Raw genomic sequence first — 15,556 nt, 5'->3', positions numbered from 1 at the left:
TATTTAACATCTTTCCACCCATTCATCCACTATGTCTATCATCTACTCTTTCAATGTTATCATTCATCCATCAACTGTACACAATCTATTCATTCATACACTGACAATTTATCATCCCACTTTCATCCATCCTCACACAAATCATCAATATTCCATCCAGTTTATATAATCCCTATATTAATTCAAGCAATCTGTCCAGAACCAATTTCTCCCTCCGTCACTGGCCATATTTTTTCCTCTCCCCTTATTATTTTACACTGATTCATTAGTATTGTTTTTTTCTATGTATTTATTCATCAGCTAATCAGTATTAATTGTTTCCCTGCATGCGTCCCCCCCACCCCCCACCCCCACAGACACACACACACACACACACACACACACAGCAAATGTGATGAAAGCACTGATTCGCTTTTCATCTATTTGCACCCTGCAAATGTCTTCAGGATCCCTTCTTTGAAATGCCTCCATCCATCATCATCTTCCTACCCTCTCTCCTCCCTTCTTTTCCAGTCTCCATTCTCCCCTCAGCACCCTCTTCCCCTTTTCATCTTGTGCCGATGTTCTTGTATTGGCACAGCAACAAGTTCTTGAAAGTCTTTTTGAATGTGGCGTTGCACAGGGCGTAACAAGCCGGATTGATGGTGGAGTTAACATAGCACAGCCAGTAGCCAATGGCCCACACAGTGTCAGGAACACACGACTGGCAGAAGGTGGAGATCAGCACCATGACGTTATAGGGAGTCCAAGTAATGATGAAAGCCAGTAAGATGGCAAAGATCGTCTTGGTCACCTTTGTGGACAGCAAAGATGAGAAATACAAGAAAATGAAAAGCGTGACAAGAGCAAAGAGGCCTTTTGATCATTTCTACTTGGCTGTTTTTTTTAATTTGATATGCTGGAGGAAAGTATACACGATGCATGTATGTTGATGTAAGTGTACAACAATGATTCTCAACTGGTGGGTCGTGACCACCAGTTTTTTTGCCCAAAAAAATATACAAAAATAACTTTGCACTTCGGCCGCACGGTGGTCTAGTGGTTAGCATGTTGGCCAACACAGTAGCAGTCTGGAGATCGGGAAGACCTGGGTTCGATTCTTCCTCGGGCATTTCTGTGTGGAGTTTGCATGTTCTCCCCGTGCGTGTGTGGGCTTTCTCCGGGTACTCCGGTTTCCTCCCGCATTCCAAAAACATGCATGTTACGTTAATTGGCGACTCTAAATTGTCCATAGGTGTGAATGGTTGTTTGTCTATATGTGCGACCAGTCCAGGGTGTCGCCCAAAGTCAGACCCTAAAGAGGAGAAGCGGTATAGAAAATGGATGGATGGATAACTTTGCACTTCTATTAGGGGTGTCATCGTTTGAATTTTAACGATTCCGGTTCCGATTCTGGTTCCTAGCGACTGGATGAAATGTCTGAACTTCTCGATGAATTGATGTGAACTTTTTATCAACTTACAGGGCTATTTTCAACTAGTATATCAAAGCATTCAACTTGAATATAAATGTTATGAAATTTCTCTTTACAGGAGTGCACTTAAATGTACACAAAATATGTTTACTTTGCTGCCTTTTTATGAAACCCTTATTTTGTGAACACAGGTACACAGGATATAGCTGAAACCGCCCTTATTTTGAAGGCTGGAAGTTTGTTGTGTGAGTTGAGAGACTTACTGTGCAAATGGATTTACTTGCCTAACCGTAGCCGTAGCCCCTGTCCTTTGTTTACACCGAACGTCCACATAACGGCTCCAAAAAATAAAGGGAACATTTAATTAATCATTGTCAATCTGCAAAATCAAACTATCTCAACAATCAAAACACTTAGGAAGCAACACAGATTGACAATCAATTTCACATGCTGTTGTGCAAATGGAATAGAAAACAGGTGGACAGCAAGACACCCCAATAAATAATACTACTACTAATAATAATAATACGGTGTGCCTTATGTATGTGTTAAATACAGAAATAGCATCTAACTGAAACTGCGCCTTTTAATACAGTGCGCCTTATGGTCGTGAAAATACAGTAGTTGTAGGGAAAAGCGTGAATTTTGGGAAAAATTTTGAATTTTGGATCACCCCCAACATTTAATCAGTTCTTCCATATCCCATTTCCAACAATTCCTGAAAATCCTCCAATTCCATCCAAATCCATTCAGAACTTTTCAAGTTTTTTTTTTTAACACAAACAGACAAAAAAAAACATAACCTGCTGAAGTTTGTTACCTTCGCCAAGCACAAGCTTGGCGAAGGTAACAAACTTCAGCAATTAAAGCAATTAAAGAGACTCAACTCAACTTGCTATTGTTGAATGAATGAAAGCCTCGCCACCCTCCCATTCTCTTTCGTTTATACGGCAGCAAACTAGTTTCATTGTACACCTATAGTCATGTCAGAAGTAGCATTTACTGTGCAACTGTGTTCTGGTTGTCAGAAAACAATGGTGATCAGATGGATCATCATCCTTCCCTTGCGACAAGCTCCCCACAAACCCGAAGCCTGCAACGTGTAATCTTTGTTAAAATTTTGATTTTTACATTTTTTCACATTTATACAGGTATTTATATTTTTACCTGCAAATTATTTGCAGTGTCAACGACTATAGTGAATTGTGTGTTTTGATTAAAAAATGGTCAACACTTTCCTGATCGAAGTGAATGACGTAATGACACAGCTCCCCAACAATGGAAAATGAAACTGGTGTCGGAATCAGTTCGCAGGCAACACGGTTCCACCCCAGCCGCAAAATAAATCCAGCCCCACCACCAAAGTTTGCTACAGTGGAAAAGGGGTATTTTGTGCTTGTTTTCAGCCCCTGAACCCTCTTGTTATACAGTCTCTTTCAGGGGAGGCAGGGCCGCTAACCTAGCAGAGAAGAGTGTCTCCTTATAGTCCGGTCAAAAGTTTTAGAACACTCCAATTTCTCTGGAGGAAAAACCTACATTTTTAAGTGTTAAGACGGTCTGTCTCTCTTCCACTGTTAATTCCTTTTTCTTGCCATTTTTGTAACAATAACTTACTTGCAGTGCAGTGCTGTTCAACTGATGTTCATGAGGGTATAGTACCACAGTGTGTTCATGCAGACAGAGGAGGTATTAAGTACATAGATACTCCAGAACACCTGTAAGAATTAGTTGCACCAACTGCCAGGACTTGATCAACCTCCATTTCTGCAGAACAGCTTTAAATTGTTGACCCATTTTGTGTTACCTGAAACAGGCCTTTTTGTATAATTCTGAAATTCACATTATTTTTCAGTTTTGGATTACCGGTACCTTACCTTTTTTTTAAACCTTTGGCACTTCACCTTTGTACCATTTCAAGCTATTCACTGGACTTCGACGACTTGAATTTCAATAAATAACTGAAAAAATTGGGGTGTTTTAAAACTTTTGACCGATGCATATTAGGACCATCAAAATTAATTACAAGTTAATTAATTAACAAGTTAACGGAAAGTCCCTTATTGAAACTTTGCCCATCATCTACAATCCTTATGTGAGACATGAACACACATGTATTTCTCTTTTCTGTGCATTCTAACGATATAAAAGCAGCTAAAATAAGACAGCTCATTACAGCACGTATGGGACTAACTTATTCCGCCTATAAAGTCGTCTGAAAAAGTCTCCAAAAAGTGCCAACAATGCTCCATTTACAGATCGAGCTGTCTCTTTGTTTCTCTGTTTTTATATTGTTAGAGCACACAGAAAAGAGAAAAACATATGTGTCCATATGGATTGTGGCAAAATTCCAAAAAAAGTTTAGTTTTCCTTTAACGCCACTATTTTTTTGGACATGCAATTAACGTGCGCACGTTCTGTTTGACCCTTGGGACCCTAAGGAAGCGCAGCGGTGTGGCAGTTGATGTGGAGCCACAAACGGGAACAAATATTGAGAAGAAAACAAAAGGGTATTTTGAATGGTAAGTTTAGCTTCAAAGCCCTGGCAGATCGCTCTCTTGACACGACCAAAGTAATTTGTATCTACTGTCGCTGTGAGTTGAGTTGTCATGGAATACATCCAGTCTCGAATGCCAGGGAAAAGAGAGAAGGTACTGGAGCACTGCAGGTATTTTTTATTGTCATTTATACAGTGCTACCTTGGCATGCCAGTGTTCCAAATAATGAGTGTTTTTTAGATACGAGCCGTGTCTTGGCTGATTTTTGCTTTGAACTGCAAGCTAAAATTTGGGTTACGAGTTGCTAGTGACTGGAAGGCATAACCGAGGGCAGCTATTTGGGTGCTTGTATCAATGTGACGGAAGGCGGAAGTGAGCGAGCACACACACAGTGCTCAACGAGACGACAGTAAAGGCTGGCAAGGAAGCTTTATTATTTATTATTTACTTACTTATTACTTGTTACTTTATTACCAATTTATTATTAGCAATTTATTAGCATTTGTGCTTTAACTTTTGTCAAAGATCCATCCATCCATCCATATTCTATGCCGCTTATCCTCACTAGGTTCGCGGGTATGCTGGAGCTTACTTCGGCCGGGAATCGGGGTACACCCTGGACTGGTCGCCAGGGCACACAACCGGGGCAGACAACCATTCACACTCACATTCATACCCATGGACAATTTTAGAGTCGCCAATTAATCTAACATGCATGATTTGGAATGTGGGAGGAAACCGGAGTGCCCGGAGAAAACCCACACACGCATGGGGAGAACATGCAAACTCCACACAGAAATGCCCAACGGAGATTCGAACGTTTGTCAAAGATGACAGAATAAAAGTTGCATATGTCATTGAAGTTGCCAAAAAAAAATTGTATATAAAATAGTGTTTGTGTGTGTGTATGTCTCTGTAAAAGAGTGTTTGGAAGTGAAGTGATATGCTATAGCCTGACTGCACGAGCGTATATGGGCGCAGTTCCAGTTCTGTAAACTACTGACTGTTCTTAAGCATCTCTATCTTTTGTAAATGATCAATATTGATTCTGATAACACTCTGTGTTTTTACAAACCTGGAATGTGTGATTATTTGCTTGAAGAGAATGATATTTGAGTGATAGATAGTTTACCTTACCAAAGTCTACTTGTTGTACATTGCGTATGTTTTTTACACATTTGAGGTCCATTTAGTGAGCTGTTTAAAAAAAAAAAACAGAATGTTTATAAAAAGAAATGTGCATAAAGTAAAAACATTATCCAGTCTCATGTTGATAGGTATATTAAAAACTTTAAAATTATTTTTAAAATGTACACTTATTATAGATAAACACATTTTCCTATCTGCGATTAATTGCAAATAATTCTGACTTAACTATGGACAGAATGTGATTAATACCGATTACATATTTTAATCGACTGACAGCCCTATAGTGTAAAATAGTGCATATATATATATTCTACCATTAGTGGTTAATTTGGTCTCAAAATAATGTTGACAATAATATTGTTAATATACTGTAATAACTTGGGGGACAATAAACATTTCAAAATGCATTGTTTTGTGACTCAGTTAAGTTAAAAAATCTGTTTGTCAAGTCATATATTTTTTCACTGTACTTTTCTTAAAAATAATGTTAAAATCTTGTCTCATCCCTTGGGCCCAATCTCGTGTATCGTCTCGTGAGTTGGGTGTCTCGTGACACCCCTAGGACATTTTTCTTCTTATTATTATTGCTTGTACGCATATTTGGGCCTTTGGCGTGCCTTAAGTGTGAAATCACACAACATTTTTTGTGAGCTGCGTATTTCAGAAATTGCTTCTCCAAGCAAGCTGTTCAGATTTTGGTGTTATTGTGGAAGGGGATAGTTTGTGTTTTAGGATACACTGCTGGTCATCATCACCTCTCAACCAGGACATCTGGGCAAAATGGATTTATTTTATTTGATTCTTAGGTTTGGTGTTGGGGCACCAGACCTTGATCGGAAGTGCTGAGAAACCTGAAAGAAATCTGCTACTCCAAGGCTAAGATTTGTAATGTCTTCACTTCAGGGCTAATCCACTTATATTTCCCTCATGTGTAAAAATAAGAGTCGTTTTTTAGAAAATAAGTTTTTTATGTGAAACTTTTAATGCAACTTGCTGTCACACTTCTACACTCGGTCTGTCCTTAAATGGCCCGCACATACAGTATGCTTTAACAACGTGGGCCAATACAGCGTTGGACTGGCAATGACACTGTTTGTAAAAGACAGATCAGTCATGTCATCAGTCACAGTCCATGGCAGTCTGACAGTCTCTGACATGAGTGGTTCCATAAAGTAAAATCTTGCAGGGAACTACAGAAAGAGCGCAATTGAATGTTATGTTGTATTTTTTCCATTATTACACCAACTCTTTCTTACCAAGTTTCTTGCTGATACTGTCACCCTTTCCTGTTGTGTTCAGGTCTACAAACTTGTCTATGAGGTACTTTGCCAAACACTGTGGTCTTGCTCAGGGCTGTTTCTTGCTATAGGCAAAGCTGGCAAATGCCTAGAGCCCCCAATCCAACAGGGAGCCCACCGCTGCATTTTCAGCCTCTTCTGAGGAGAATGAAAATGTCCTGTCTTTATCTGTAGCTATCTCCTGTGTTTACTATGTCCCTTATATGCTTTGTCTTAAGGTGATATAGTTGTCCTGATTTGTGTCCACACACTTATTGTGTGGTGGAGCCACATGCGCACTGCAGCGCATAGCTCACCACTGTCTTGAGTGGTGTGTTCAATTGCACTACAAAGACAGGGGGGCTTAGGGTATCAGACAAGCACTTGAGTGATCTTAATTTTCCCTTTTAATACAAATGAAAAGCCCGTTTGGTGGGTTAGTTTTAATTGTGTGTGTCTGTGTAGGCTCTCAGTCGTACAGGAGTTGTCCATCGAGGAAAAGGCTTCTTGAGACGTCATCTGTACTTCTGTGAAGAAGGTGTCGGACGTTTCGCTCCTCATCCGAAGAGCTTCGTCAGCGAACTAATAAGTGCTGGTAGCTTAGGCCTTAAATACAGTAAGAGTGGGCGGAATTGGTGTGCCAACACCCTCCTCCTATTGGTTCGTTACACTAAGCCCGGGCGGAGTAGTGGTATAATCCTATCCTGTTATTAACACCTCCGATAAAAGGGAAGTGTCGCTCCCTGAATTGGGTATGAACGACTCTGATACTGGCTTGTTAGCATCTATTGTTCTGGCTCGGCCCTGGCTTCACCTCATTTGCAAGACTAAGAGCTGTGGGTTTTGGTCTCAGTCTAATTGTGTGTGTTTATCTGTTAGCTATGTCCTGCTTTGCATTAAATGTTTTTGTACACTCCCCTGCAGGTGTTCCCAAACTTTTGGAGGGGAGTGTATGTTAATTTGTTTACTTCTTTTGCTTTGTTTTGCTTGCTGTGTTCATTTCCCTTTTGTGTGTTTTTATTAATTACTTTATCAACCGCTGTTAGAAAGCCCATCATTTTGCAAATGTCCTTTCTGCATAGGTCCCCCTTTGTTTGGCAGTCAGTGAAACTGAGAAAAACACAGAAGTGAAACTTATGTGACTTACTCTGATGTCACACATGCTTTCCCATTTTTCCTTTCATCTCTTCCTTGTTCCGAAATATTAATGTTGCGCTTGAATGCACAAAGGTGAAGTTTAATAATGTTAAATTCTGTGCTGAGTGAATCTCAACTCAATTAATGTTAGTATTAGGGATGCTCTGATCGATAGGCTCCTGATCAGTATTGGCAGATTTACGTGAAAAAGCACGTGATCGGCATATGCTGATAATTGCCCTTCAACACACCAATTACCTTTCACCTGTGGCTGCACGTAAGGATCGCTATAGGCTGCAATAGTGTCTTGCCCTAGCGTCTTGGGCAGTGTCCTCCTCCCACTTTCCTTCACACTGTGCAGGTGTGCCAAAACAAAACAAACATGTCTGTTGTGTGGAACTTACCTGCCGACACATGCCGTGCATGTTAAAAAGCTTTAATTTAATACTGCATTTGAAGAACCTACACTTGACGATGTATGGAGAGTTTTCGAGGCTCATGGTGTAATCATCAATCTGGTGTGATCAAATGCTGGACAATATTCGCCTGTATGTGCGTGAGTCAAAAGGCTAAGCAAATAACCCCAAAAAATAACTGAATTCATTGGACGAGATGACCAGCCTTTGTCAGTGGTGAAAGACACCCAACTGCTCTCTCACTTGGGGCCTGCCTACAGCAGAAGTCCTGCTAGAGCTCCACCAACGTACTCTCACAGCCAAAGTCTTCTTAAAGAAGGCATCTCATCCTCTAAGTTTCACGAGTGATATATGTTCTCTTGAAAAAGTTTTGCCCAAATTAGGTGATTTTATGGTTCCTTTTATAGCCTATAGCAGGGCTGCAGCCAGGAATTCTGGGCCCCATGAAAAAAGTCACATTGCTAAGGGAGAACCCGCGCATTGTGTTCTGCATCCTGATTGGCTAAGGGACTGTAGACCATTGTCAATCAAACTCCTCCGTGCCGCGTCTCCCACTGTGTTCGCTCGCTAGCAGTGTGACTCTGAACTGCTGTATGTTTGCAAGTTTTCTCCCCGACAAAACCCACAATGTTGACTAAAGGCAGAGGACAAAAGGCAGAGTTAAATGCTAACCATCGCACAAAAAGTTGGACTTCTGGACATGTCGCAGAAGGTAGAAGTTATGCGGCCCATTAGGGCCCCATTACGGAATACAGTAAATGAATCTTTGGTCATTGCATAAAGAAGGAGGAAAATAGCATAAGGACGACAGCAGCAATAAGTTCTACCAAGGATGCAGAAACGCTATAGTGGAGCGGCGCCAGAACAAAGACACACGGTCAGGGGAACTGTGAAATAAGCGTGAGTCACTATTAATAATTTCTTATTCTTATTCTTATTAATAATTTCTTACTAGGATAAGGGATTATCTTGGTCATCCTGGCAAAATTTATCCAGTTGCACAAAAGTGGGATAGTGGAAAGTGAAATATGTTCTGACATAAGTTACCATGGAGATTTATTATGTGGAGGTCCAGGATCTATTTCATCTAATCTTTCAACAGATTCATATTCACAGTGGGACTACGTTTTTGGAGATGTTAATTGTGTTGGTTGCGGATGTGATGTGTACTACATTACCCAGAGGCCGTAGCACTCGAGGGTAAACCACAGTTTACACGCTGTTGAAGCTATGAGTAATGGTGATATGCTAATAAAGCAAAGAGTTCATAGATATCAGTGTACCCCGCTGTTCATGATTTGTTAAACAAGCATTAATTAACTATTTGGGTTTTAATTATGATGGTTTCAGCGGAGCATTAAGTGTGTATTTGTGTAGTACTTATGCACAAAGTATTGTAGATCATCTCTGCAATACTTTGCCAAGTTTTGTCTCTTTGTTTTATGACTGCGGTGGTGTTGAGGATTTCCGCTTACATCGGGGAAAAGTATGCCGCTCTCGTTGCCATGGTGAATCGATGACTCTGTGATTTTTTTTAGACGGCGTCTATTTAAGGAAGCTGCGTATGCGCACTGACCCGGGATTGGTTTCACCTGGCTTGATTAATCAGTGTCTACTCATCCTGGCTTGGGCTTTGTGCAACCCAAGCACAAAGCTTGGGTTGGTTGAGCTCAGCTTCGTCATTTATCCTGGATTTCTGAATCTTAGTTTTGTGCAATAGGCCCCATGTCCATCTACCAACAGCATGTGCCTACCTAAAATAACGGGGCTTATGCCAGGTGTGCTCATTTAGTCTTACCTTCATCTGAGATGAACTAAGACACGTTTATTTATGTGTTACAAGTCTGAATTAAGGCCTGTTCTGTAATTAAAACCCTGTTTGTGAGACCACCCAATAATGAATTAATATCCTCTGTCAGGTTCGTAGTTTTTAACTACTGTTTTTTTGGAATTTTAGAATCTAAACAGTTATGGAAAGCAACATTATTAACAAGTACATTGGTGGCTTGGTATTTAAATGTTGTCACCCACGAGTGAAAATAGTGCATTTCTTATTTGTCTAATCAACATGAATACAATTTTTAACATACAATATTGCTGACCATGTATAAAAGGCCTCCACAGATCAATTACTGGTAATTTAATTGTGGGAGCTGAGGTGCTCTTTGTCGGAGATTGCTTCTCATAGGCTCCCTCATAATTCAAACCCTGCTTGGAAATGACTTACTGCTTGGAAATAACATACTTTCTTTTCTCTGGCGGCCATCTGTCTTTTACGCTTCACTTGGCTCCGAGCGATGCTTGCAAATTTTCTTGCAACTGTCCTGGGACGGCTGATCGGTATGGAATGCCTCTCAGCTCCCTCCACAGGCGGGACGATCTCGATAGCTGTTATGCATTCATCTCCAGCCTGCTTGGTCACAATCTTTATCTTGGACCACCTCGAGGTTGAGTTGATCTTGGACACAGAAGGATTTGAGACACTTGTGCTAACCCGGGTAGAATCGATTGGATTCTGGAATAAAATAGAGAAAGGTTTGTTTTTACTGCTATTGCTGATCGTAGACATTTTAATCTGGCATCAGAATGTGGACGGTGAGGAATTGATTTTGTACCATGGTTACAGGTGTGTTGTATGACATATAAGCCACTGTGGTAAATACAAATGCATCAATGTATATGTGCAACCCCATTATTGAAGCCAATATGTACAGTATGTAGATACATAGCCAACAAGACAATACATTCAACATGTATTTTGCCACATGATTCCAGCAAACCTTGACTAAAAAATTGTTGAAGAGAGTGCTGAAAGGATGACGACCCGAGAGCCTCTAGGACCTGCATCATGGACCTTGACCTTAAGTTCAGAGATGTTACTCAGGTTCAATCAAAGTAACTAGCTTGAAGTTGTCCTCATACATGGGCCTTATGGATCTCAGACAGCAGGTACCAAATGCCACAAACTACAAAAAATTAATAGAAACAGCATAGGCAGTAAAGTTTTGTCACTTTTTATAATGCACATACTCAGTTGTGTTGCTCATCCCACAAATGCATGTTCCATACATATGGGGCTTAATTTAAAAAGATAATAAGCAGGCTTTTGTGTTTTTTTGGGGCTTTTCAATTCTAGCCATCACACAATTAGAACAATACATTGTTACATATTGGTTATTTTCTCCATCCCCCATAGACCACTCAAAAAAGTGAGAGTCATGGCAACAGCAAATAAACTATTTCCTTATCGCAAAATGTTTGACAGTAATTTATGATAGTTAAATCCGCATTAAAAACAACAGCAACACAAATGGCAAAATGCAAAATGTAAACACCAACCTGGGGTATTACTTCATTGCTGGCTTTTGGTTCTGTTGGTTGGATAAATGCTGTAGATGAATCATTAGAGCTCTCCTTTTCCTCCTAGATGAGATAGAAACATTCAACAAAAATATAGATGCAACACTTTAGTTTTTGCTCCCATCTTCATTCAAAGATCTAAAACTTTTTTCATGTACACAAAAGCCATATTTCTCTTGTTCACGAAAGTGTCTAAATCTGTGAGTGAGCACTTCCCTTTTGTCGAGATAAGTTCCAGCAACTTTGCACACCTCGCAGGTGTGGCATAGCAAGATGCTGATAGACAGCATGATTATTGCACAGGTGTAATTTAGACTGGCCACAATAAAAGGCCACTCCAAAATGTGCAGTTTTATCATTCAGCACAATGCCACAGATGTTGCAAGTGTTGAGGGAGCATGCAATAGGCGTGCTGACTGCAGTAATGTCCACCTGAGGTTTTGCTTGTGAAGTGAATGTTCATTTCTCTACCATAAGCCATTTCCATAGGCGTTTCAGATAATTTGGCAGGAAACCACACCAACCCAGGCCCTCCACATCCAGTATGTTCACCTCCAAGATCGTCTGAGAGCAGCCACCCTGTGGCTCGTTTTGCACAAAGAATTTCTGCACAAACCTCCAGAAACCATCTCAGGGAAGCTCATCTGCATGCTCTTCAGACAACCGACGTGAGTGTTCAAATGCTCACATTTGGTGGCGTCTGGCAGTTTGGAGAGGTGTTCTCTTCACGGATGAGTCCTGGTTTTCACTCTACAGAGCAGATGGCAGACAGAATTTATGGCTTTGTGTGGGGGAGTGGTTTGCTGATGTTGTGGATTGAGTGGCCCATGTTGGCGCTGAGATCACGGTATGTGCTGTGTAAACACAGGTGCATTTTAGTGATGGCATTTCAAATGCACAGAGATACCGTGAGGTCCTCAGATCCTTAGGCCCATTCTTGTGCCATTCAACCATGACCATCACCTCAAGCTCTGCTTCTACCTACTTCTTTGTGGATGTGGAACTGTGACTTGTAACATGAAGCATTCGATGTACACTGTATGCATGTTTGAAATAAATTAAACCATAATCATGTTGCAGCATGAGAATGCATGGCCCCAGTTGCAAGGATGAGTACACAATTTCTGGAAGCTGAAAATATCCTCGTTCTTGCATGGCCAGCATACTCACTGGACATGTCACTCATTGAGCATATTTGGGCTGCTGTTCCAGTTCCAGCAACTGTGGAAAGGGAGTGGACCAACATTCCACATGGCACAGTAAATAACCTGATCATCTCTATGCGAAGATGTTGTGTACTGTGTGAGGCAAATTATGGTCACAGTAGCTACTGACGGTTTTCTAGATTTGAGAGAAGAATGTCTTTGTGTACATAGAAAAAGTATTACGTCTTTGAGATCATGAAAGATGGGAGCAAAAACAAAAGTGTTATATTTTTGAGTTGAGTGTTGAAGATAAGACAGACAGACTGAATGATAGTACCTGTGTTGGGAGGCCAGGACTGGGCTGAGCCGAACCCTGTGGTCTATCTGGTTTAGATGCATCCACCCTACCATTCTTCACGGCCTCGTCCGCAATGGTTGTCGAGTCCAAGCTGTGCTTGGGAGTCAGGTGGGGACTGGTCTGAGGACTGGTTTCATTGTTGTTTTGCTTTAGCATGTGGCTCTTAATTATGCTTGTAGTTCTAGGAAAATGATTACAAGTGTGATGAATAAATTCAGACAATTCAGAGAATATTCATATCTTCCGGTCAAATATGAGATAACTTTTACTTTGGGCCCTTTTTCTCCTTGTCCAGTTTATGTTTGGAGACCCTGCTCCTGGATGCCAGGGAGATGTGGATGTACAGCACTGTCATAATAATGACTGGGAGATAGAATGCAGCAATAGCTGTGCCAAACGTCACTGCAGGATTCGACAGGAACTAAATCAAGACAAAGAGACAGATGACAAAAGACATATTTTCACCCAATAAGCTGTGACACTACTTTAAAATGGTATTATCAAGATATTATCAAAGAGCCATGTTTGCACCATCAGTCCATGTTGCAGAAAGAAAGACATAACTGAAAAATACTACAAAGGAGATGCTGAAGCAGATCCTCTTATTAGTTTGTGAACTGTATACTTAAATGGAACAAGACCCTCAACATTAATTTGTATTTGAGAAAAACTTAGAAGTTGGTGGAGAAACCCTTGTTGAGGCACCAAGGTCAGACATTTCCTTTAATTGTTCACCAGGGTTGCACATCTCACGAGGCATTTTGCGCCACTACTCTTTACATATACAATGAAACCTCGGTTCCACAAATTTTGAGGATTAGGTACGGAGACGTTTATCAGCCCGTTGTGTGGTGAAGTCTTCTTGTACCAGCAAAGAACCAGCCCCAATGCAGAATTTTTCCACCTCCTGTGTCTTGAGCATTGGCCCTCGTGGGCACTGCAGGATATCAATCCATTACAACAAAGTGTGTTACTTTTAAGTGTGTTATTTTTTTGGTGATTGTTCTCCCAGTTCCCTTGAGTTCATTAACAACTTCCTCCCATGTAATCCTGAGCTGGTCCTTCACCCTTCTCAGATTGATCCTTACCTCACAAGAAATCTTGCATGGGTCTTCAGAGCAAGAACAATTCACTGTTCTTGCATTTCTTCCAGATGTGAATTATTCCACCAACAGTGGTCTCTTTCTCACCAAGCGTCTTGCTGATGGTCCTGTAGCCCATTCTAGTCTTGTGCAGGTCTACAATCTTGACCCTTTGTCAGCACTTTGGTCTTGCCCATGGTGGTGGACACATTGGAGACTGATTCTTTGACAGGTGCTTTCGACACAAATTGAGATTAGGAGTACTTTCCATAGGAACAGGATTAATTCATGTGCTTCAAGGTCACATAACCTCCGTCCATCCATTTTCTATAGTCCTCATTAGGGTCATGAGTAAACGGGGAGCCTATCCCAGCTGACTTTGGGCGAGAGGTAGGGTGCACCATGCCCTGATCACAGGCCAATTGCAGGGCACATAGACAAACAACCATTCACACTAGGGTTGGGCAATTTGAACCTTAGCATGTATCACGATATTTTGGCCAGCAATTCAGAAATGGATGTAGCCTGGCTAACTTTTCTAATGGGATGTCAGCCTCTGAATACATTGCTACAAAATCTTCAACAAACTGTAATGACTGTGCTTGTGATTAAGGAAGATGTAATCACCGATGCAATTCCAACTGCATATGGAAGACATTTTTTATGACACTCTTATTTTGATTACAAAGTTAGACGGCATGGGGCAAACGGCATCTTATTTTGAAGTGCGGAAGTATGTCCTGTGTGTGTTGAGAATATCTGTAAGACGAGGCGGGTTCAAGAATAAACATGCTTCTCGTCTTTTTTCACCCAGAACTTGCACGTTGTCATCGGGCATTGTAAAACGCTCCTTACATTAAAGCGGTAACACACAACGCGGTGAAAATATACTCATCCAGCCCGAGTCGCACACACACTAGTATGTTAAACTGAGCTAACCCTGCTAGCTTCCATTCACGCTCTGTAAGAGGAAGTTCCACCAACTTTCGTATTTATCGCCAGTTCAATCTGTTCAGTTTCGGGAGGAGGAAGTTTTATGTTTGTAATGATTTTGCCACAATTGAGCGGTCTGCCGAGTAAACGAATGTTCCTTCTCCTCACAATGACAGCATTTAATTCACATTATGTCAATTTCCGCAAGATTCCACGGTAAATTCCATTGTTATTGGCCAATTCCGCGATTCCGTTGAAGCGGAAATCATAGGGCCCTCCATGCTGTGGTAAATTTGAGGCGCCAATACGTCAATACAGTGCGCTGCGGCACACAGTTATCAACTCGACTTGTTTCCATTTATCATTTATACCAGTATGTCATTTTCTTATCATTGGAGGAATTTATACCGATATATGAAAAATTATCACCCAACCCAAATTCACACTCACATTCACACCTATGACAATCTACAGTAGAGCAGTGTTTCTCAACTCGTGGGTCATGGGTCTTTACCAAAGAAAAAAGTAATGACTTGAAGGACATTGAGTGGGGACTTGACATCCCGTCCATCCGACAGCTACAGATATCTGCTGGAGAAGAGCGCTCCATAAAAACAGAGACAGCGTGTGAGAATTCTGCCCAAATGAATACTACCAGGCACAGTATGAGAGGCGTTTCATGCCCAATTTGATCTATTGATCCAGGCAGAGGGGTGGTCTACAGAAGAAATGGTCCTTATATTAGTATCAAACTTACCTGCTGAGTTAATTTCTAAAAAACTGTTCATTT

The 15,556-nt window shown here is 41.0% G+C and overlaps 1 protein-coding gene across 2 annotated transcripts in view; it reads right to left on the bottom strand.

Annotated features, from left to right (window-relative positions):
* Nucleotides 1-353: 353 nt before the first annotated feature.
* The window catches only part of chrm4a (cholinergic receptor, muscarinic 4a), a 76,053-nt gene continuing 60,850 nt past the window's right edge, over nucleotides 354-15,556 (bottom strand). Inside the window, exons 4-8 of one of the 2 annotated variants that reach the window (XM_054773807.1) lie at nucleotides 13,021-13,172; nucleotides 12,731-12,932; nucleotides 11,228-11,311; nucleotides 10,116-10,403; nucleotides 354-793 (exon numbers count right to left, since the gene is read on the bottom strand). In XM_054773807.1, the coding sequence (XP_054629782.1) occupies nucleotides 548-793; nucleotides 10,116-10,403; nucleotides 11,228-11,311; nucleotides 12,731-12,932; nucleotides 13,021-13,172 (972 nt within the window). In that variant the 3' untranslated portion in view covers nucleotides 354-547. The remainder of the gene's footprint in view (nucleotides 794-10,115; nucleotides 10,404-11,227; nucleotides 11,312-12,730; nucleotides 12,933-13,020; nucleotides 13,173-15,556) is intronic. The other variant, XM_054773818.1, reaches the window with a different exon arrangement.

Source organism: Dunckerocampus dactyliophorus, chromosome 1 (assembly GCF_027744805.1).
Source record: "Dunckerocampus dactyliophorus isolate RoL2022-P2 chromosome 1, RoL_Ddac_1.1, whole genome shotgun sequence".
NCBI classification, from domain to species: Eukaryota; Metazoa; Chordata; class Actinopteri; order Syngnathiformes; family Syngnathidae; genus Dunckerocampus; species Dunckerocampus dactyliophorus.
Note: the sequence above shows the minus strand (reverse complement) of the source record. Positions and strands in the feature narration are given on the sequence as shown.